General features: G+C 42.0%; 1 protein-coding gene across 1 annotated transcript in view; it reads right to left on the reverse strand.

The window, feature by feature from the left end:
- Positions 1 to 3,562: 3,562 nt before the first annotated feature.
- Positions 3,563 to 21,842, reverse strand: part of RAB39A (RAB39A, member RAS oncogene family) — a 28,966-nt gene continuing 10,686 nt past the window's right edge. The window contains exon 2 of the mRNA XM_004585034.2: positions 3,563 to 4,704. Coding sequence (XP_004585091.1) covers positions 4,278 to 4,704 — 427 coding nt within the window. The 3' untranslated portion in view covers positions 3,563 to 4,277. The remainder of the gene's footprint in view (positions 4,705 to 21,842) is intronic.

The raw sequence follows: 21,842 nt of genomic DNA on the forward strand, positions 1-21,842 counted from the left end.
TGCTACCATGATAATCTCCAATTGACTCTTGCTTGCACTTCATTTGTGAACACACACACACACACACACACACATAAATATTGAGGTTAAATAGTTGCTTCTGTTTTAAAAGCATCACTTAAAATGGATGGCTAAGGTTGGATAGCATACCAATGCAGTGACAATCACACTGCTTATTCTGTTTTATGTAAAATTGAATGTTAATAACATACACGTTTATATGGTCTCTTACTTCCACTGACTATCAATTTGAAAAAATATGCCAAGACCTGATGAAAACAAAGCATGTTTATTATTTCATGGATTGAATAAATTAAAAGCAAGGATGTGGAACCCATATTTAACATGATCAACACAACAACCATCAATGTTTTGTTACTGAATGTCACATATACAAACGGTTTAGGCACTATTCAAAAAATGACAAAACATTTACCCAGAGAGATAACAACACCAATAGTCTTTGTGCCTTTAAAAAATGTCATTTTCATGTATTTCTTACCATGACTATGTGCAGTATATGAATTACATTGTGTAACAATTGACGCAGATTGTCACAGCTCGTCACTTATGTGTCTACTTGCATCGTTAATAACATTAGAGAAACGCCAAGTCATGCAGCAGTTCATTCAGGCTCAGGAGTAGGGTCTGTGAGTTACTTCCAGATCGGGTGATGAGCAGCTAAGTCGAGACTGGTGAAAACACTGAGATTTAGAAAGATTCTGAAGCAGAGACAGCCATCCCTTAGGGAGTTCCCAAGAGTTAGCTTTTCTGGCTAGGAATGTATTTTATCACTTATGAAGACAAATTTTCTAACTTTAAAGTCTTTGTAGTTTTCATTTTTTGTTCCCCGAAAGACTAAATGTTTCCTTGACATTTTCAAGCTAAATCTTTCCAGATCGTTAATGGGAAACAAATGAGTTAGTTACACATGGGTCTGCATTTTGCTGGTTCTTCTCACTATACAAGTACCAGCCCAAGATCATCCAAATACAATGTACTCTTCAAAGTTAATGGAGGCTTTGTTCTTAATTAATTCAAGGACAGTATAAAATCTAACAAAACTACTCTGAAAATGATTTTATAACTTGTAGATTCAGATTTTTAATGTCAAGTTGGAAGAAAAGACTTTGTTCTGTCGAAGTTATCTTAATAATAAAACAAAAAATAGGATTTCCACACACACAAAAATTATGGCACACTTAAAGCTTTTGGAAACCTACAAGCAAATCCTCAAGTTCCTTGCTCAAGAAATCCTGCTTGCAACTGTTCCACACATAAAGGCCTCATTTAAAAACATTCTTATTACTTAATGTTTTGGCTTAAGCTTAAATGAACCATCACATCACTTTATGCACTAAAATGGTTAATGCAACTTCAGATGAACAATTTCTGTAGGGGAAAAATTTACCATATAACTGGGACAATTTTTAATTTCTTTCTAGAAAAATTACATTTATCCAAAATATTTAGTAATTAGATACATCCTTCATCAGTTTTAGTTTTTCAAATTTAAACAAGGTTTAAATTTTAAGTACATTTTAATGAAATAATTTTAATATAAAGTCATCTGTAGCTGTTTTTTAAGAAATTCAGTTAATATGTTTTCTTGGAACAACTGTCTTTATACTTTTTTGGCAGTATTATCCATATCCTCTATAATGATGCATAAGAAAATAGGTCAGCTATTTTGCATATAGAAATGAATAAAGGTCTCTGGTGAAGATTATACAGACATTTGGCAATCTTTAAGAATCCGGGACTCTGTAATCATCATTTATGTTACAATTGTTTTATCACCGATAGTTTCTCTATAAAAGGAAACTTTAGCATGTGGTGAATTCAACTGATCATGCTTTCCTTCATGTCGCATTCTGTCCCTGATTCCCTAACATGTGTGCACACCCAACAGCACACGGTGATTAAGGTGTCAGGAGACCAGAGTTCAAGGCCAGCTTCTGCTCAAGCAAGTGTCAGCTTTCTGGGGGCTGTGGCTTCCCACCGTTTTCTTCTAGTTCCTATTAGTTCCTATACTTTTTTCTTTCTTTTTTTTTTTTTAAGATTTATTTTTTATTTTTATTACAAAGTCAGATATACTGAGAGGAGGAGAGACAGAGAGGAAGTGGAGCGGCCGGGATTAGAACCAGCGGCCATATGGGATCAAGGCGAGGATCTTAGCCACTAGGCCACGCTGCCAAGCCCACCTATACTTTATTTTAAAACTTGCTACACATTACATCCTTTAGCCTCAATATTAGACTCACAGCATAAGTATTACAAAGGGTAACCAATGAAAGTAAAATCATGTTTTAGTTACTTAACTTCACACACAGGCACACATGACTGCCATTTCGGATTGATGGAAAAAAATCATGTCTTTAAGCTCTGGTCTAAGCTGGTTCACATTTTGGGGGACATGTATTTCCTCATCTGGCCAGTTACAGCTTGAATTACTTCACGTGAAATCAATGTAACGTTATCAATAAAATGTCATTATAAATATTCAAAACTTTCATAGTGGTTATAATTTATAATCTTATTTGTATAAACACTATTAAAAATACTTACATGAACCTAGAAAATGTACTAATATTAGAAAATACAATTGAATATTTACTTCAAAAATGCACTTAAAAAAAACACATTCAAACCTAACTTTTGATGTGATGGGTTTTCTGGGGACTTCCCTTATCATTTTTACTCTAGAGGAGGGCAGAGAATAAGCATCAATTAAGAATGTCCCCCAGGTCCACAAAAACACCTGCCTTCTGTTGTTCTCTCAGCACAGGACTGAAAGAACAAGAGAAAGAATTCTCATTCACTGTAAAGATAATGGTATGAGACTAGTTAATACCAACCTCACATTTGAATAATGCTTTCTTCAGTTACAAAGGCTTTTAATAGGATTCACTTGATTCTCAAAGTAAGTCCATGAAACACAATAAATGGGATTATTACCTTCATTTTGCAGTTGAGAAAAAACTGTAGTTTACTGGCTTAGTCATGGTCAAGTTTAGAATCAGGCATTCTGATCTCTTGTTAAACATTCTTTCTACTATACCAGTGTTATTTTCAAACAGATGCTGTAACTATAATCTGTTTCATAGTAAAAACTTCATGATTCCAACATGCAGTGGTCTGGGACCCCCATTGTGATTCTGAACAGGTTTAGGAAACACAGTTTAAAAAATGTACAATGAAATATTTGATATTGTGATCAAAATGTCCCCTCCAGAGAATTTTAATCAATAAACCTCCCTCTTTCGTACAAGTTTAATCAATAAATTACAAATTGGTAAGCTCAAAAGGCTTTTTAATCCCTTAACTGATTATTCTAATGATGAGAAGTAAAAGTCAATTTCCACGTCAAATGTATCAAACCAATTTTCCTTTGTCCATAAGAGTCTCCATACTTTTCTTGTATCAGAAATGGGAAATTTGGAAACTTACTTGGACAAAAATACTATTACTAAAAACATCTACACAAGTCTATATTAATAATTTTGGAGCTAGTTTAAAGTAAATTGCACATTTTCCTTCTAATATAAGGAAGGACAGTTACAGGCAGCATATTATGACATCAAAACATCTGCTGATGCGTGGTCCTTTGTTTTTATTTTTACAAATATTTGCTTAAAATAGTTTGGATCCTTAGATATCTTATAAAGCATAAAGCTGCAGGTACAATGAATTAGGAAACAAAAATGAGTACAAAACTTGTTTTTCTTATGGTCAAGCAAAATTAAGAGAGGATAAATATTTTGGATGGAAAATGGTAAAAAAATCTGGTACTTAAAACATAGAATTGTTATTTGGGTCCTAGCTGATACTTCTGAATGGTTTACTTTGCAAGTGAACAGTGTACTTTTAAATGCTTTTTATTATTCAATACTAGGATAATGTAATTCTTGATAAAGTCTTCTCGATCAGATTATACATACACAAAATGATCCATTTTGAATTGTCAAGGAAAATGAGAAACGTTGACATATCTGAACACCAAGGTCAGTTAAACACTAACAAAGTGAGAATGGAGGTAATTCTGTAGGTACTCCAAGTTGAGGGAAAAAGAAATTGTCTGTTAGACCTGATAATTTACCAAAACATCCAGTATCCTGATGGTGTGACAAGTAAACATAGGGCTCTGAATCAAAACCTTGGTGTTAGTGTAGGCTGATAACTTTTTGTCACGCGTTCATTGCCTGGCTCTGCTGCGTGTCGGTATTTACTCTGGAATGAAATCCCCCCTGCTCCTGTTGGTCTTTGGCATTCAGAAGTCAGCAGAAACACTCCTTCCTGGGTTTCACTGCTTCCTCAGAAGAATGCACAGTATTCGGAACAAAACCACTTTTAACCCCTTCCCAGCCATCCTGAATACAAATGTCGCCCTTTTTGATAAGCTCATAGATATCTCTTGTCAGGATGGTGAAGGATTCTTCAACATTCGTAGCATCTTTGGCTGAGGTTTCTATGTACTTCATACCACAGTCTGCTGACAGTTTTTCAGCTTCTTCCCTTGTAACCTGACGTTGTGAAGCTAGATCACATTTATGTCCCACTAGCAGAAACACAATCCGAAATGGCTGCACATACATTTTTGCTTCTTCCAGCCAATCTTTCACGTGTTCAAAAGATCGACGGTTAGTAATGTCAAATACTAAAAATCCACCAACTGAGTTGCGGTAGTAAGATCGAGTTATTGATCTGAAAAATAGAGAGAAATGGTTGTAGGACAGCTATTTATTTTCCCTTACTTTAGATACTATAGCACCATAATGACACTTGAACATACCTTAATGTGACTTATCTAGAAGTTATACATCAGCTATGAAGTGTATTAAGTGAACAAAAATATTCTGAGACAAATATGCAAGCCAGTTTCTTACATGGATAGAATATTAAAGCAATTGTTATTTTTAGATAATCAAATAAGCACTTGCATGGTATGTCATCTTGCACTGTCTTATGATGACTTGCTGTTTTTTGAAATATCTGATCAAATAATTATTACATCATGGTGGTTAAAAATAGGCATACAGAAAGACTGGGCGAAGGGCAGAGGCTGCACAGCAAAACACATCTGAAGAGTTCTTTTCTGTCATTTAATTCAGCAGCAAGGGCAGTACTAGGGACTAACCGTGTTTCAGATTGTTTACTGAAATCCTAATTCCTACTGTGAAGATATTAGGAGGTGGGGTTAGGGGATACAGTTCAGGTCGTGAGAGTGGAGCCCTCACCAGTGCCCTTCTCAAAGGGACCCCAGAAAGTCCTCCAGTTCTCTTCTCACCTACCCTAAGGGGAAGGCTCTCTGCGATGCAGAAAAGGCCCTTACCACAAGCTATGTATGTTGGCACACACAACACACATGTCCAGAGTGTGTTACAGCTGCCTAAACAGACTTGTTAGGGTGTTAGTTCGAGGTGCCATCCTGAATAACTCAGGAAACAGAAGATGGTTTTGACATGGGATAGGAATCTAAGGTGAGCTAACAATTCTCTATTCACCCCTCCAGATCTAATCTCTGCTCTTCTATAGGTCTCAGGTAGACAGCCTTTTCAAAAAGCATTCCCAAATTCCCTTGTCCTCTGATTTGTAATGGATTCCGTCCATGGGAGGTGCTAGCTAGACACCAGAGGAAAGAGAAGTCGGAGAATGTCTCCCATTATCAGTCTCTGCTCAGCAGCGAGTGGTTGTCTCTCCTTGCTCATACTCAAGGTTCCTGTTGGATAGTCCCTCTCAATAGGTTCCACTGTCACACAGTCTGATAATACCATTTTCTTTTCCTTACCTTTTCCAGCCTGGTAGTTAAAGGTTTTCCACTGTTACTATCATTCCTTTATGTGTCGTTAACTTCCAGTTACTTCACTGTGTCACCTGTTTCTTGGCTGAGTCATAAAGCCAAGTACCAAGGACATACTGTCTTGTTTCTTACTGTTGTGTATGTCATTTGGCATACAATGTCTTCTACCCCTTTTCTCTCCATCAAACTCCCTTTTCTCCTTCAATAGTCAGGTCAAAAGCATACTTTCTGAGAATGTTTTCCTGCTGTTGATATCTCTAGTAACACTCTTCTAGTAATTTCATGGAATTACCACTGAGATCACATCAATCTTTGTAATGTGTAGATTGGATTTGCTGGTATGTCTCCCATTCCATTCAAAGCTGCTTTAGGGTCAAATATGCTTCATCTAAATATCTAGCAATCATCGTGCCTGGCAGATAATAGATGCCATTAGATATTTATTATACTAGGTCAATTGTCTTAACAGAGGGAAAGTGCTAAATGTCGTGTGAGCCAACAATCTCATGCATCTCAACTTCTAAGTCACCAATGACTCTTCAGTAAACTCATTTGACTACTTGTGTTGGGCACGAAGGTCTCCGTGAAGGGCCAGTGGGTTGCCTGCAAGCTGTATTCTTCAACTTCCACCTACCTTCATTGTCCTCAGTGCTGAGTCTGGGCATCTAATACTATAATCACCCTCATTGTCAGAGTATGAAGACATTATTTTAACTTCCCTTTCATTCTGTTTTCCTGCTTTCCTGCTTTTCCTTAAAATTCCTAGCATACTGAAATGACTCTAAATTTTTTTCCTAAGGATTGCATTATTATACATAAAGTTTTAAGAACACTCTCCTACCATCTTCATTTATTTACTTATTTATTTATTAAATGTATTTAATTGAGAATGGTGGGGGGGAGAAAGCATCATCTGCTGGCTCATTCCCCATACGCCCACAGCATCTGGGGCTGGGCTGAGGTTGAAACCTGGAGTTAGGAACTCAATTTGGATCTCCCACATGTGTGGCAGGAGTCCAATTACATGAGCCAACATAGCTACCTCCCCAGCTCTGCCTTAGTAGACAGGAGCTGGAATTGGGTATTCCAGTATGAGAATGTGGGCTACTTCGCATTTTAAATGTCTGCCCTCTTTTTTTTTTTTTAAAGATTTATTTATTTTTATTAGAAAGGTGGATATACAGAGAGGAGGAGAGGAAGATCTGTCCACTGATTACTCAAGTGGCCACAACGGCTAGAGCTGAGCCAATCCGAAGCCAGAAGCCAGGAGCCAGGCTTCTTCCAGATCTCCCACGCGGGTGCAGGGTCCCAAAGCTTTGGGCCATCCTCAACTGCTTTCCCAGGCCACAGGCAGGGAGCTGGATGGGAAGCGGGACTGCAGGGATTAGAACTGGCACCCAAATGGGATCCCAGAGTGTTCAAGGCGAGGACTTTAACCACTGCGCTATTGCACCAGGCCCAAATGTCTGCCCTCTTAACCAGCACCTTATATTTAATTGTCATAACACCTTTGGAATATAGTTCGCAAATCCTTTATCAGAATAAAATTACAACAAAGCACTTGCAATATACTCTGTAAAACAATGCCTATTATTATAAAGAAATATGAAATATTTCAAGTCGAATAAGATATCTATTATTTTCTGCATAAATAACTGGATCTCCACTTTGTATTTGTGGGTCTGAATGGTAGGTTTATCTTGAACAATTTAAAAAAGATTTACTTGTTTATATGAAAGACAGAATGACACAGACACACACAGAAAGAGAGAGAGAGAAAGAAAGAGATCTTCCACCTGTTGGTTCACTCTCAAAATGGATGCAATAACTGGGGCTGTGTCAGGTTAAAGCCAGGAGCTCAGGACTCCATCCAGGTCTCCCACATGGGTGGTAGGGTCCCAAATGCTTGGACTACCCTCTGCTGCCTTGCAAGACGCATTAGCAAGAACCTGGATTGTAGCTGAGGTTCAAACCAGAGCTCTGAGATGCCAGCAGCTGTGACTAAGCACTTTTGAATGGTAGATTAGAATTCTGAAATACTTGGCTTCAGATCTAGGAGTAGTTGTCTGGGATAGGTTTTCCCTAAAACAATCGCCACCCCTGATACCCATCATTTGAACATAGAGGCAGGCCTTCAGATGGCAAACTAAAACTTGAAATGCAGTTCTTAACAGAGGTAGTGAGGGAGCATCTATCTTTCTCTGGACTTGCTTCCCTTACATTGGGGCATTTACCTTTCTAGAAGCTCTTGAAGGTATTAAAAGGATCTGAAGATAGGTCCTAAAAGACCCTCGAGAGGGCTTGATAGTTGGTGCTGGTGTTGGGGTACACCCGGCTAAACTACTGCTTGAGATGCCAGTAGCCCATATTGGAGGGGGCTGGTTCAAGTCTCAGCTAGTCTGCTTGTAATCCAGCTTCTTGCTAAGGCACTTAGGAAGGCAGCAGATGACTGCCTAATCTGATACCCCTGTAGACGACCAGTATGGAGTTTTTACCTCTTGAATTCAGCTTCGCCATGATACCTGGAACCCTGTATCACGTGAGAGACCCGGAAGAAGCTCCTGGATCCTGGCTTTGGATTGACTCAGCTCTGGCCAATCCAGATGGAACCAATGGTTGAAAGATCTTTCTCTCTGTCTCTTCTTAAAAAAATGCTAAATAAATAAATCTTTTAAAGAAAGAAATTCGAGTTGATAGTGAATAACAACTCCTTTTTAAAAATTTAACTGAAGATAAGTTTCATAAGTTTGCTTTCCTCTATGGAGTAACAATTTTTTATAACTATATTCTGTTGTATGCTATTCTCATTCTATTTCCTTTTGCGCTTTGGAAGTCTCAATGAATGGATCGCTTAAAGATAGGGGGAGAAAGTAAGAGGCTGGGATGAAGAGAAAGAAAGAATAGAAGAGAGACAGAATAAATAAACGAGTTCCAATCCAGTTTCACGTGTGTTACAGAGGAATCAAGTGCTCTGAGACTATCCTCTAGCAAGAATGATAATGGGGAAACAGCACCCCTTAGAAACACCTCTGATTCAGCTTGGCCCAGACTTGGCTGTCGCAGCCATTTACAGAGGAAATCAGATGTGATAAAGCAGGTGAATGATGGAGAACACAGAGGTGGATCATAGCTCTTGGGCAGCCTCTTATCCCTCCCCAGTGGAAGATGTGGTTTTGATTTGGAATGAAATCTGCCAGTTCTGACACCCTGGAGGCTACACTAGCAGCAAATCTTGCTCCATTTCCAAAGGTGCAGCCTCCTCCACTCATACCTTAATTGTGACCAGCTGCTCCCTGAGAACACGGCCTCCCCTGCAGCATGCTCCTGTCGCCCCTTCTGGAGGGGTGGCACAAGTGTCTTCCACTTCCCCAGTGATCCTTCCAGATAATTATTTTCTCCCAACCTCTACCATAAAAAAAAAAAAAAAAAAAAAAAAAAGTTCCCGGCTCCACTCCGATTCAGGCCAACTGGCTCTATCATCTGCTCTTACCAGCCAACTGCCTGGTCACCGTCCATACGATAGATTTTAGCATTTTTCCTTTGTTTTTCTTTCAATCTGAACTCTTATTCTGCTCAAATTTCACTTGGATAAACTGTCCAATGATACTTCTGGGTTTCTTAAATTCCTGATGTCCAGTGAAATTCCCTCTCCATCCATTCTTCCTGTCCTGTTAACTTTCTTTTCACCATCAGGAACATTCACTGTTGACAAAACTACAAATTTGCAGTCTGTATTTTCATCAAAATTTCACAGCCTTTCAGCATATTTTTAATGTTACAATTCTTTAGTTTTTCAAGTTTATAAGGCATTGGCCAACTTGATCACATTCTATTTATTGATACCTATGTATCACTATCTTCCTCTATATCTTAATTTCTAAACGACAGCAATGTAATTACTCTCTTGGAAATACTTCAATTTCCAAGCCCTTGCTCTTTGTCATATTCATCTGGGAAAACCTCTATTTCTGGATCAGTCCAGAACATGGCTGAAGGTTTTTGGGGAAAATCACTCAGCCAAGCAGAATGGTGTCACTATGAATTAATTATAACCAATCCCAAGTGGCCAAGAACACTGTCAAGGAAAACTGCTGGTATCAAAAGAAATGCGTCTCCACCTTTCTTCAAACGTAGGGTTCTAATGTGGTAATAAAGAAAATTTCCATTCAGCTTTTCTCTCTTCACAAAAGCAAACTGGAAGAACATTTCACCACCATGGAAGGCAAAAACAGTGGCTCTGTTTGGGCAAGTCTGTTTCTCAGGTAGGCAGGATCAAGGTTCAGTTCAAAGTTCAAGGTCAGTACTCTTGTATAGCATCCCTTTCCTATCTAGGCCTCAGGCTTGCTAGTTGTGACAAGTATGCCTGAGCTATGCACAAATGACCCACTGCTTAATATCCATTTTAAGTGATGACGTATAATGGGCGTACAATACATCTTAGAGAATGAATGAGTGGCTGGTTTGGTCAGAGCCAGGTACACAGCCACTGGAGGAAATGGGCAAAAATGGCAGAGAATATAGAATTCTGAGGGAAAGATGTATTAGCAGTGGGGAAAAAAAGAAAGTAGGGCCAATGGCATGGCATGGTAGGTTAAGCCTCTGCAGTGTAGACATCCCATACAAGGTGCTGGTTGGAGTCTTAGCTGCTCCATTTCCCATCCAACTCCCTGGTAGTGTGTCTGGGAAGGCTTAAGGAGGATGGTCCAAGTCCTTGGGTCTCTGCACCCATATGGGTGACCTGGAAGAGGCTTCAGGTTCCTGGTTTCACACAGGTTCAACTCCAGCTGTGGGGGCCATTTGAAGAGAAATTGGTGGATGGGCGATCTTTTTTTCTGTCTTGCCTTCCCTGTATATAAATCTTCATTTCAAATAAAAATAAATGAAATCTCCAAAAAAAAAAAAAAGCTGCCCCAGATTAGATCTAGTAGTAGTAATGCAGTCTTTGGTTCTCACATCAAGGTCACTGAGTTTCTATTAAAAGTATCAGTGCCTTCCCATTCCACCCCAGCAGACACAGGAGGAAAAAGAAAAAGAAAAAAAAAAGGGAACTGGGAACTGAAACATTTGTCATACCCACTTTCCTTCATATCTTGACCCTCCCACCCTAATCAGAGGCCCACATGGGCATGCATTCCTCTCAACTATATAAATAATATTAAAAGTAGAATAAAGAATTAAAAGAAGTAGCAATGCTGGATTACTTCAGATATATTTTCAGAAACACATGTATCCTAAAGATGTAGTCCATGAAAATACCATAGCTAGAAATCTTTGTGAAGCTTCTTGGGAAAAGGGAGCCCCTTAACCAGACAGGTTGATGAAACATCTCTGGATATCGTATGTCCCTCCTCCTAAGAAGAAAAAAACAATAATTGGTGGATACCTTTGAGTTTTGGAGGAAACTTGAACAGTTTTGAGTTTGGTGTGCTTGGAGGACTGATGCAAGGGAGTTTGAGGAGCAGGAATGTTGATGAGTTTTGAGTGTGTGGATACTTGTGTTGGATATGGATGCTTACCAAAAATCCCCTTGGTGGAGATTTTATAATAAATTGAGCAGAAGGTCCAAGCCTACAGTTACTAGTCAGTTTATCCTAGTTAGAAATCACACAAGGTGAATGGCGTGGAGAGAAGAAAGCCTATGCCAGGGCTCTCTATAGTGCCTTTGCCTACTATGTCACCATGTCAGGCCCAGAACTTTTGTTTTTGATTAAGGTCTTCATTTTTGTTGCTGGCAGCCAAGGACTTGATTGAGTTAGTATAGATTTTATGAAAAAATGGCACAGGTATCTCATAATTTTCAACACATTTTTTTCCAAAATAACAAACACTTGTGCAACAACGATCCTCAAATAAACCAGTAAGAGCTGGGTTGGTAGTTGTGTCTACATTTGCTTTAGCAATGTAAGAATAATCCATGTCTCAGTCACTGGGAATATACTTATTAGGGTTCAGTGGTGAGGAGGAAATTGTGAGCCAAAATGAGCTGTTGACAGAAATTTGCATCATTCTACATGGGGAAGCCTGGAATGTCTTGGCTCCGGGCTTAGGCCAGCCTGCAGTGGGCTGCTGTGGCATTTGAGTTGTGTACCAGTGGATGCAAAGTTCTCTCTTTCTATTGTTCTTAGTCTCTGCCTCTCAGATTTAAAAAAAAAAATGGGTACAAACATACATGGCAGCATATACATTGTTTTAATCTTTAAGTATATAGTATAGTAATGTTGTGCGGGAGATCTCCAGAAATTCCTCGTTTTACATGAGGAACTCTAAAAGCCCATATCCGTGAGCAGTAACTCCTTTTTCTCCTCTGCCCTGACCCTGAAAACAACCTTTCTCCTTTTGCAAGTACCAGACTGACTATTTCAAAGCTGCTGCTTCATACAAGTAGAATTATGTGGTTTTCATCCTTCTCTGATGAGCTTATTTCACTTCCATACAGTTATTAAGATTCACCTGACATGATTTCTTTCCTTTTTAATCACTGAATACTATCCCACCACCCACTCTTCTACCCAGCTCCCCACATGCTTCATGCACACGGTTCATTCTTTTTTTTTTTTTTTTTTTAAAGATTTACTTTATTTTTATTACAAAGTCAGATATACTGAGAGGAGGAGAGATAGAGAGGAAGTGGAGCTGCCGGGATTAGAACCAGCAGCCATATGGGATCAAGGCAAGGACCTTAGCCACCAGGCCACGCCGCCAAGCCCACACACACGGTTCATTCTTAAACAAGTTTGCTTTAGAATAATAGGAAAAGTGGTTGAATTGTCTGTTTAAAATGTTAACTGTTATTTTCTCTTTTTTCTATATAACAATATACAAAACAAGTGATTATTTGACAGGACTGGAGTTTGCTTACATTTATTTAAGATTTACTTATTATTTTTTATTGGAAAAGCAGATATACAGAGAGGAGAGATAGAGAGAAAGATCTTCCATCTGCTGGTTTACTTCCCAAGTGGCCACAATGGACAGGGCTGAGTCAATCTGAAGCTAGAAGCCAGGAGCTTCTTCCCGGTCTCCCACATGGGTGCAGCGTTCCAACACTTTGGGCCATCCTCGACTGCTTTCCCAGGCCACAAGCAGGGGATTGGATGGGAAGTGAAGCAGCCAGGACATGAAGTGGAGACCATTTGGGACACTGGCACATGCAAGGTGAGGATTTAGCCACTGGGCTATTGGGCTTTGCTTACCTTTATAAAGAATTACTTAGCATATGTTTAAGAGCATTCTATTACAAATGGTGTGCCATGGGAATTTTGGACTTTTAAAAAATATATGGCAGGATTACTAATAAAATCTAAATATATCAAATGATATGATTATCTAACTTCCTGCAAGGCATTGAAAGCAAGATGCTGTTATCATTTGAAGGACAAAATTCCACAGGCTTTGGAATGCTCACGGTTATTTACAGTAGTTACTTGTATATAAGCTTTTATGTAAAAGTGGGTAGATGATAGATGTCCCAAGTAATTACTATGAATTTTGTGCAATGTGCACAGGCTCTTAAAAAAAAAGCAATGTGGGGCCCAGTACAGTAGCCTAGTGGCTAAAGTCCTTGTCTTGCACACGCCATATGGGTGTTGGTTCTAATCCCAGCGGCCCCACTTCTCATCCAGCACCCTGACTATGGTCTGGGAAAGCAGTCGAGGATGGCCCAGTGCCTTGGAATCCTGCACCCACGTGGGAGACCTGGAAGAGGTTCCATGTTCATGACTTCTGATCAGTTCTGCTCCGGCCATTGTGGCCACTGGGGGAGTGAATCATTGGAAGGAAGATCTTCCTCTCTGTCTCTTCTCCTGTCTGTATATCTGACTTTCCAATAAAAATAACTAAAGATTAAAAAAAAAATGCAGGACCGAGTGTGGTAGCCTGGCCACTAAAGTCTTTGCCTCGCACACACCAGGATCCCATATGGGCGCTGGTTCTTTTCCAGGCAGTCCCGCTTCCCATCCAGCTTCCTGCTTGTGGCCTGGGAAAGCAGTCAAGGATGACCCAAAGTCTTGGGTCACCCGCGTGAGAGACCCAGACGAGGCTCCTGGCTCCTGACTTCAGATCGGCTGAGCTCCAGCCGTTGTGGCCATTTGGGGGAGTGAATCAGCTGACAGAAGATCTTGTCTGTCTTCTTCTCTGTACATCTGACTTTGCAGTACAAAATAAATAAATACATCTTTTTTTTTTAAAAAAAAAAAGTCATGAAATGCTGAATCCTCACTGATTTAGGTAAAATGAAGTGGATGTTCAGCTCTAGAAATGCCCGTCTTGTGCTTTTGCCACTTGTCAACCAGGCGTTAGAGAACAGACGTTGTCTGATGCTGGAGCCTGCTGGGAGCCAGCAGCCTGTGAATGCACTTGCCTCATGAGTGCCTCTTTTTGCTACAGCGTTACACTCCTACCGCCCTGCTGGCAATGGTGGTTGTGTTGAGGTTTTACTTATTTATCTGCTAAACTTGCCTTGTAATGTCAGCGCTCAGGATTGCTTTGAAGAGACTATAATCCAAGCCATCTCACTCCTTTCACTATTACCAATAAGATTAGTTCCTGTCCTTGCGTAAGAATCTGAAACTTGGTGCTTTTAACATGGAATATTCTTTCATTATACAAATCAAAATTAGAACGCTTTCCCTCTGTGTAACTCCAAGGTCTTTCAATGAAAACTCAAGGCTGCGGCAGTGGAGGTTACTTATAAATTCATAAATACTAGAAAGTTCAACGGCTGTATTTTCCCTTTGAATGTGTGTATCAGTTCCCATGGGGGCACCTTCTATTTTGCTTTCATAACACTTTATTTCAGCATACTGAGGCTTTCTTTCCTGCTGCCCCCCGCCCCAGCCTTCTCTATTCAGTGCTTATACTTGGTCCTCTGTAGCAATGAATATACTCTGACATCCTATATATCTTTTCCACTTGGTTATACGTAGTCCTCCCACATTGGAAGATATATAAACTTGGGTAGCATGCAGGTTAAGCAACTCCTGTGACACTGACATACCACATGCATTTGACTTCTCATTCTGCTCCCTGCAAACACACCTGGGAAAGCAGCGGCAGATGGCTGAAGTCCTGGGGCCCCTGTCACGCACACAGGAGACCAAACAAAGTTCCAGGCTCCTGCCATTGTGGCCATTTGAGGAGTGAACTAGTGGGTGGAAGACATTCTCTCTCTTCCTGTCCCTCTCCTTCTGTAACTCTACCTTTCAAATAAAAAACTACGGCGGGCGTTGGGGCAGCTCCCTGCAGTGTGGTGGCTGTGGGGGGTGCCCCTGCAGGGCGGGACCCAATGCTGGGGACTCACTCCAAAGACACTGCTGAAAGGCAGTGACTGAGTCCTCGGCCTTGGGTGGCCAGTGTACCAAGTGGTGCCAGGCTTCGCCTGCTGGCCACCCGGCGGCGAACTCTGGGGTTTTAAAGATAGCTAGCTGCTGCCTGGGATCACCCATGACTAAGGCTAGTTTTAGTGTAGGTGAGAAGTGAATTTTGGGTGATTCCCAGTGACAGGGTCATGAAAGTTTCAGGCATGCGTGGGGACTGAGACCTGATGGCTTGAAGGAAAGCATCCAGAAGACAATTTGGGTTAAACAGATTCACCAGCCCAATTAGGAACCCAGAGATGGGCTGTTAGCGTAGAACATCACTGATCGCCACACACCAGCCCACACCAAAGCTATGGATGGAGGCCTCTCTGGTAGTGTTGTGTACCATTACCCGGCTGGGTGGTGGAGTGGTCACATTTGGCAGGGTCAAGACACTATCCAGCACACAAGAGAACTTGGTCTGGGGGTAGACTCTGTGGGGTTGTGTGGGTCCAACCTTGTGGAGATACAAGTCCCCCTGGTTAGCTAGCAAGCTGGGGTTGCGATGGACTAAGCTAGGTGTGACCATTCTACCTGCCATCACTCACGGGTAAAGGAACCCACAACAGTCAGGGCAGGTCAAGGCAGCAGACCTGAATGTGCATCCTAAAACAGGATGTGGGGTGGGCTGGGCTGCCACTGGAAGGGTGCAGAATGGGCAGGGTTGAACAAACCTTAGCTTGCAAGAAACAACAGAAATCAGGTTGGAGCACAGGTCATGCCAAGTAGGTCCTTGCACCTACTGATCTGCGGGAGACAGGGACGCTAAGCCACAGCATCTAAAGGGCCAGGACAAGTGAGGGGCTCTGCCAAGTTGAATCAGAGCAACCACTGGCCTGCACATGATCTAAAGCTGGGAATAGGCCCGGTTGGGGAGCTAAGGGGACACCCTAACTGGGTTGAGTTTCCCACCAAGGAGTGAATGGGCTGGAATTGGGGCTGCGTTCTGATCAGGATACAGTTGTAATCTCACTTGGCACAAGTGTGGACTGGGACTGGAAGCACCAAGCCGGGCCAGACTCCAACACCATCTGGTGCTCTGGAGGACCAGGGGAGATGTGCGACAGACTAGGCTAGGTCTCAGCCCTTACTGAACCATGTGTGAGCTGTTTGGGGGTATGGATGAGCCATGGCTGGGTTGAAACATCCAACAGCAAGAACCAGATTGGGTTGAAGACCAGTCAGGAAAAGCCACTGTTTCTGCTAGGACAGGAGGTGAACTGAGTAGGGCTGGCTCATGGACCCACTGTTATGTGCAAAATCTGGCACTGGGAGAGTTTCTGGTGGAGGAGCCTGGACAACTTCTCTGGCAGGACACAGTCCCTGCAGGTAAGCGCAAGAAGCACAATAGCAAACAGCCCAGAACAGGCAATGGAAATTATCCCACTGGCATACATATGGCATGCGTTGGGCGCAGACCAGGCTGAACCTGTTCACATCACCTGCTGGTTAGTCCGAGCACCAGAACAGAGTGCAGGTTGAGCCAGGTTCAGTTGCGACACATACCAGTCTGTGCACATTACGGAATGCCAAGGTGAGGTAAGCCGTACCAAATGTGGCTGCAGCGCCCAAATAGCACATGTGATAAACAGGGGGAGGAGGCAAAGCCGGCAGGGGAATGTGGGCTTCCCTGCTGGACAACTACTTCCATTGGAAAGCGTGAGTTGGGATGGGGGCAGATCAGACTAGGCAGGGCTGTAACACCTGTGGGCCTCATGTGAACTAGATAAGGGAAGGGCTATAGTGGGCTGACTGTTCCGACTGGTGCAAGCAAAAATTAGAGTGAGTGAGGGTTGGTTGGGCTTAGCCGCAGCATTAGCTGGCAGAGGCTGGCACTGGGAGCTAATTCTGTCAAGTCAAATGCCAGAACCACCTGGAGAGTGCATAATCTGGGAGTGAGTGTGGCCTAGAAGGGAAATAGTGGGCACCTCCCTCAGGATTACCACTCTCACTGGTCAGCACGAAAACCAGGACAGGGGCAGGGATGGCTAGAGAGAAAGGCACCTGCCAGTAGGTGTGTGGGTTAGATAGTAGGTTGGTTGGGTTGAACTAGGCTTCAATGCCCATTGACATGTGCGAGAGCTAAATGGGATGTGGGACAGACTGGACACGCCTGCAGTACATACTGGCAATCATGGGAACCAGGGTAGGGGGCAGAACTGGTGGGGGTTATGGGGAGTCGCCCCAACTAGGCTGCAACTCCAACTGGTTTGCGTGAGGACCGAGTGTGAAGTGGGTAGGATCGAGCTGAACTACAACACCCGTTGGTCCACGAGGAAGACAGGGCGGGAAACAGAACGGACCCAGCAATCGCAACTACCAGCATGTGCATAAGCTGATTGATGTGACGGATGGTGTTGGACTCTGTACTAGCAAACTCACGCAAGAATCAGGTCTGGGATCATCTCAGATGAAGTTTCTTTGGAGATCCCTCCAACTGAACTGCTGATCTTAGAACCCCAAGCATGAAGAGACTGTCAGCCAGTGGACTCTGAATAGGGTTCATTGCGATTGGAACTGAGAGATTGGCAGCAATCCAGAACTGATGAACTATCAAAACTGTTTGAGCAGGACCCTCAGAGCGCGCCTCCCGTTGGGGATCTGGGATGGGTGGGAGGCTGGGTGGGGCTTTTCCCTTTGTTACTCCCAGATACAGGGGAAAATGATAATATTAGTGTATAAACCATGGTATTACCCTCTTTCACCCTGAAGTCCTTGACCCTTTGTACCCTAATCAACTAAGATTATTTAAAAAATAATTTTTAAAAAATCAAATAAAAAACACAAATCTAAAAAAAAAAAATCCATGAGAACAAGGATTTTTGCCTAGGGATTTTGAATGTTATTTTTAAAATTGGTCATGAGTGGGCCCGGCACAGTGACCTAGTGGCTAAAGTTCTCGCCTTGAACGCACCAGGATCCCATATGGGCGCTGGTTCTAATCCCGGCAGCTCCACTTCTCATCCAGCTCTCTGCCTGTGGCCTGGGAAAGCAGTCGAGGACGGCCCAAGACTTTGGGACCCTGCACCCACCTGGGAGACCTGGAAGTGGTTCCTGGTTCCCGGCATCGGATAGGTGCAGCACCGGCCGTTGCGGCTCACTTGGGGAGTGAATCATCGGACAGAAGATCTTCCTCTCTGTCTCTCTCCTCTCTGTATATCTGACTTTGTAATAAAAATAAATAAATCTTAAAAAAAAATTGGTCATGAGTAACTCCTATCAATATTTGTAAATTAATAAGCACTGAATTAACCCTGTCAGGTTGTACTAGTAACAATCAAATGTGGAGGCAAATGGAAAATATGAGAAATACACAAAAAGTTTACTTGCTTTTGATATTTATATTAAGGATTTATAAAGTCAAAAGATATGGGATGGGTAAGTACACATGTTATATTGGTAAAATCATCTACATTTCCTGAAGAACTGCTGTATTTAAATCGGTGGTAATTACAGTTGTACTTTGTAGTGGGTTTTGAAAGGCAGAATAAGCTATGTGTGAAAATTGAAATAGATTTGTTTTTGAAATTAATGAGAAATGTTTCCAGCTTCTTTTAAGTGTTTTCAAGGTGATAATCAAAGGACACTTATTTTCTCCTTGGTATGGTACAAGAAAATGTGTAAAAGATTTTAGTACTTATGCTGATGCTTTCTGCTATAGTTTTGCAGAATAATACTGAGTCGATGATCAGAGGTTCAAGATTATTCCATTTGGGCCCGGCGGCGTGGCCTAGCAGCTAAAGTCCTCGCCTTGAAAGCCCCGGGATCCCATATGGGCGCCGGTTCTAATCCCGGCAGCTCCACTTCCCATCCAGCTCCCTGCTTGTGGCCTGGGAAAGCAGTTGAGGACGGCCCAATGCATTGGGACACTGCACCTGCATGGGAGACCTGGAAGAGGTTCCTGGTCCCGGCATCGGATTGGCGCGCACCGGCCCGTTGCGGCTCACTTGGGGAGTGAAACATCGGATGGAAGATCTTCCTCTCTGTCTCTCCTCCTCTCTGTATATCCAACTTTCCAATAACAATAAAATCTTTAAAAAAAAAAAAAAAAAAAAAAAAAAAAAAAAAAAAGATTATTCCATTTGCCATGTAACACGGTGGATTCTGTGATCCCTCATAATGAAAGCCCACGCTTTCTTGGGTTACCACTGCTCCATGTCTCCGACTGATGTCTGCTTTCGCATGGCCTTTTCTACTGTTTTGTTTCAAGTATCCGGTCTCATTTCATTGTATCTGTGACATTATTCAGCTTTTATTTTCAGGTTAACTGAATAGATGGCAGGCTTTTCCTCTTTCATTAACAATCTGGTGTGGCTATCTTCGATGTCTTCAGCGAAGATGTGGCCTTCATTATCTTCCTAGGTCCTTCCTTTGCTGTTGTCCAGAAGCATGCCTGTTCCTCACCCACCTCATCTCCTTCACTGCTAGTTCACTCCTGTGTATGTGTGAAGTATGTAGCACATCTTTAAGCAGCTTTCTAAAAATGCATGGAGTAATATTTTGAAATCTTGCAAACCTGATTTATTTTGTTTTTACATTTGAGTGATGATGTGCCAGTTACAGGGAGAAACATTTGGTGTAGTGGCTAAGATTCCACCTGGTCTGCCCATATCACATACTGGAGTGCTTGGGTTCAAGTCCTGGCTCGACGTGAGATTCCAGCTTCCTGCTGCAGGTGATGGCTCAAGTACTTGGGTCCCTGCCATCCATGGAGGGGACCCAGAAGGAGCTCCTGGCTTTGGCCTGGCCTGGCAGTGGCTCTTGTGGCATTTGGGGAGTAAACAAGTGGATGGGATATTGTATGTATGTTTTGTCCTGCTTTTTAGAAGATTAACTTCAAGAAAAACATGGTCAGATACAGAATTGTCTCAGAAGTTTAAAGTCATTCTTCATTGCATTATAGCTCCATTTTTGGAGGGTTAGGGTATAGGGGAAGAAGGGCTGGACTCTGAAGACAAACTGATTGCTGTACCCTTTTTATCTGAGTTGTTTTTTCTCTCTGGAAGTTAGCAAAAACTTCTCGGTAGTTTCAGTGTGCCTTGGAGCTAAACGCTCACCTCAATGATCTTTATTTCAGCATTTCACTTCCAGAAATAAATGGTACCACTACTTCCCAAGTATTTCTATGGGATTCAATGGCATATATTAAGCAGTGTGTTTTTAGTTGAGAAGTAAGTTTTCTTGGATCTGCTAATTTTTTAAAAATTTATCTGTTTATTTGGGAAGGCAGATATACTGAGAGAAAGATCCTCCACCTGCTGGTTCACTCCCCCAAGTAGCTGCAATGGCTGGAGATGAGCCGATCTAAAACCAGGAATCAGGAATTTCCTCTGGGTCTCCCATGTGGGTACAAGGTCAAGGCTTTAGGTCTTCCTTGACTGCTTTCCTGGGCCACTAGCAGGTGCTGTATGGGAAGTGGAGCAGCTGGGACATGAACTGGTGCACATATGGGATTCTGGTGCATGCAGGTGAGGATTTAGCCATTAGGCTATTGCGCTGGTCTCGAATCTAATTCTTTCATCAGTCCCCATCTGTTTTCCTACTCTTAAAAAATTTTTTTTAAAAAGATTAATTTGTTTTTATTAAAAAGGCAGATTTACAGAGAGAAGGAGAAACAGAAAGATCTTCCATGTACTGGCTCACTCCCTAATGGATGCAACAGCAGAAGTTGAGCTGGGAGCCTCCTCTGGGTCTCCCATGTGGATGCAGGGGTACAATGTCTTGGGCCATCCTCTGCTACTTTCCAGGCCATAGCAAGGAGCCGAATGGGAAGTGGAGCAGCGGAACATGAACTGGCACCCCTATGGGATGCTGCTGATTAGCCACTTGAGCTACTGCACTGGCCCTATGCTCAAAATGTGTTGCTGTTTTCTCCCCATCTGTTTTTCTTGTTCAGGGGTTTATGATTAAAAAAAAATCTGTCATTTAGTAAGGATTCAGGGGAAAAAGCTAAAACATACTGGTGTTCAATCTGCAATCTTCACAAGATTTTTTTTTCTGCTGATACTGTTTCCTGTTGTCTTTCTCTTACTACTGACATATCATATCCAGCATCAAGCCCCATCTCTGGAAACTCTGACTCTGGCCCTCACATTAGACAGAGAGAACTTTTCCCTCTTTTCTATCACTGGAATTTTAGTATGACTTTAGTATTTATCAGCCCTTACTGCATCATATAGTGGCTTTCTTTCATTGCTATGAGCCTGTGAGAAAGACCTCCAACTGTCCCCAGTCTCGATTTTGTGTCTTCCACAGTAGTAGAATTCTGAGAGTTTTAGCTGGAATGTAGCAACCTATGAAGAAACTGTTTTCCAGCTTCTCTTGCAGTTAGACACATGCAGACATAGCATTGCTTTGATCAATAGGATCTAAAAAGTAATGTGTACAGCCTGTGGCTTCAGCTGCTCTAAGACGCTATTTGCTCTGTGCTTCCTTTTGTCCCTTCTTGCTACTAAGAATGGCAGTGCCTGGAGACCCCTGGAAACTGATGTTGAAGCAGAGCCACTCTGCTCTGATTGCCGAATTCTGCTCACGTGTACTGTGGGTATAGGAGAGAGAAGTAAAGCTCTGTTGTCTAAGTTACCATATTTCAGCAGTCTCTATTTTAGCAGTGTTGCCTGTAGTCTACCCAGCACTGAGGCAACATGGATCTTGAATGCCTGTTTTCTTTTCTATCTCTAGTGCCC

The sequence above is a fragment of the Ochotona princeps genome, chromosome 4 (genome assembly GCF_030435755.1).
Source record: "Ochotona princeps isolate mOchPri1 chromosome 4, mOchPri1.hap1, whole genome shotgun sequence".
Taxonomy (NCBI): domain Eukaryota; kingdom Metazoa; phylum Chordata; class Mammalia; order Lagomorpha; family Ochotonidae; genus Ochotona; species Ochotona princeps.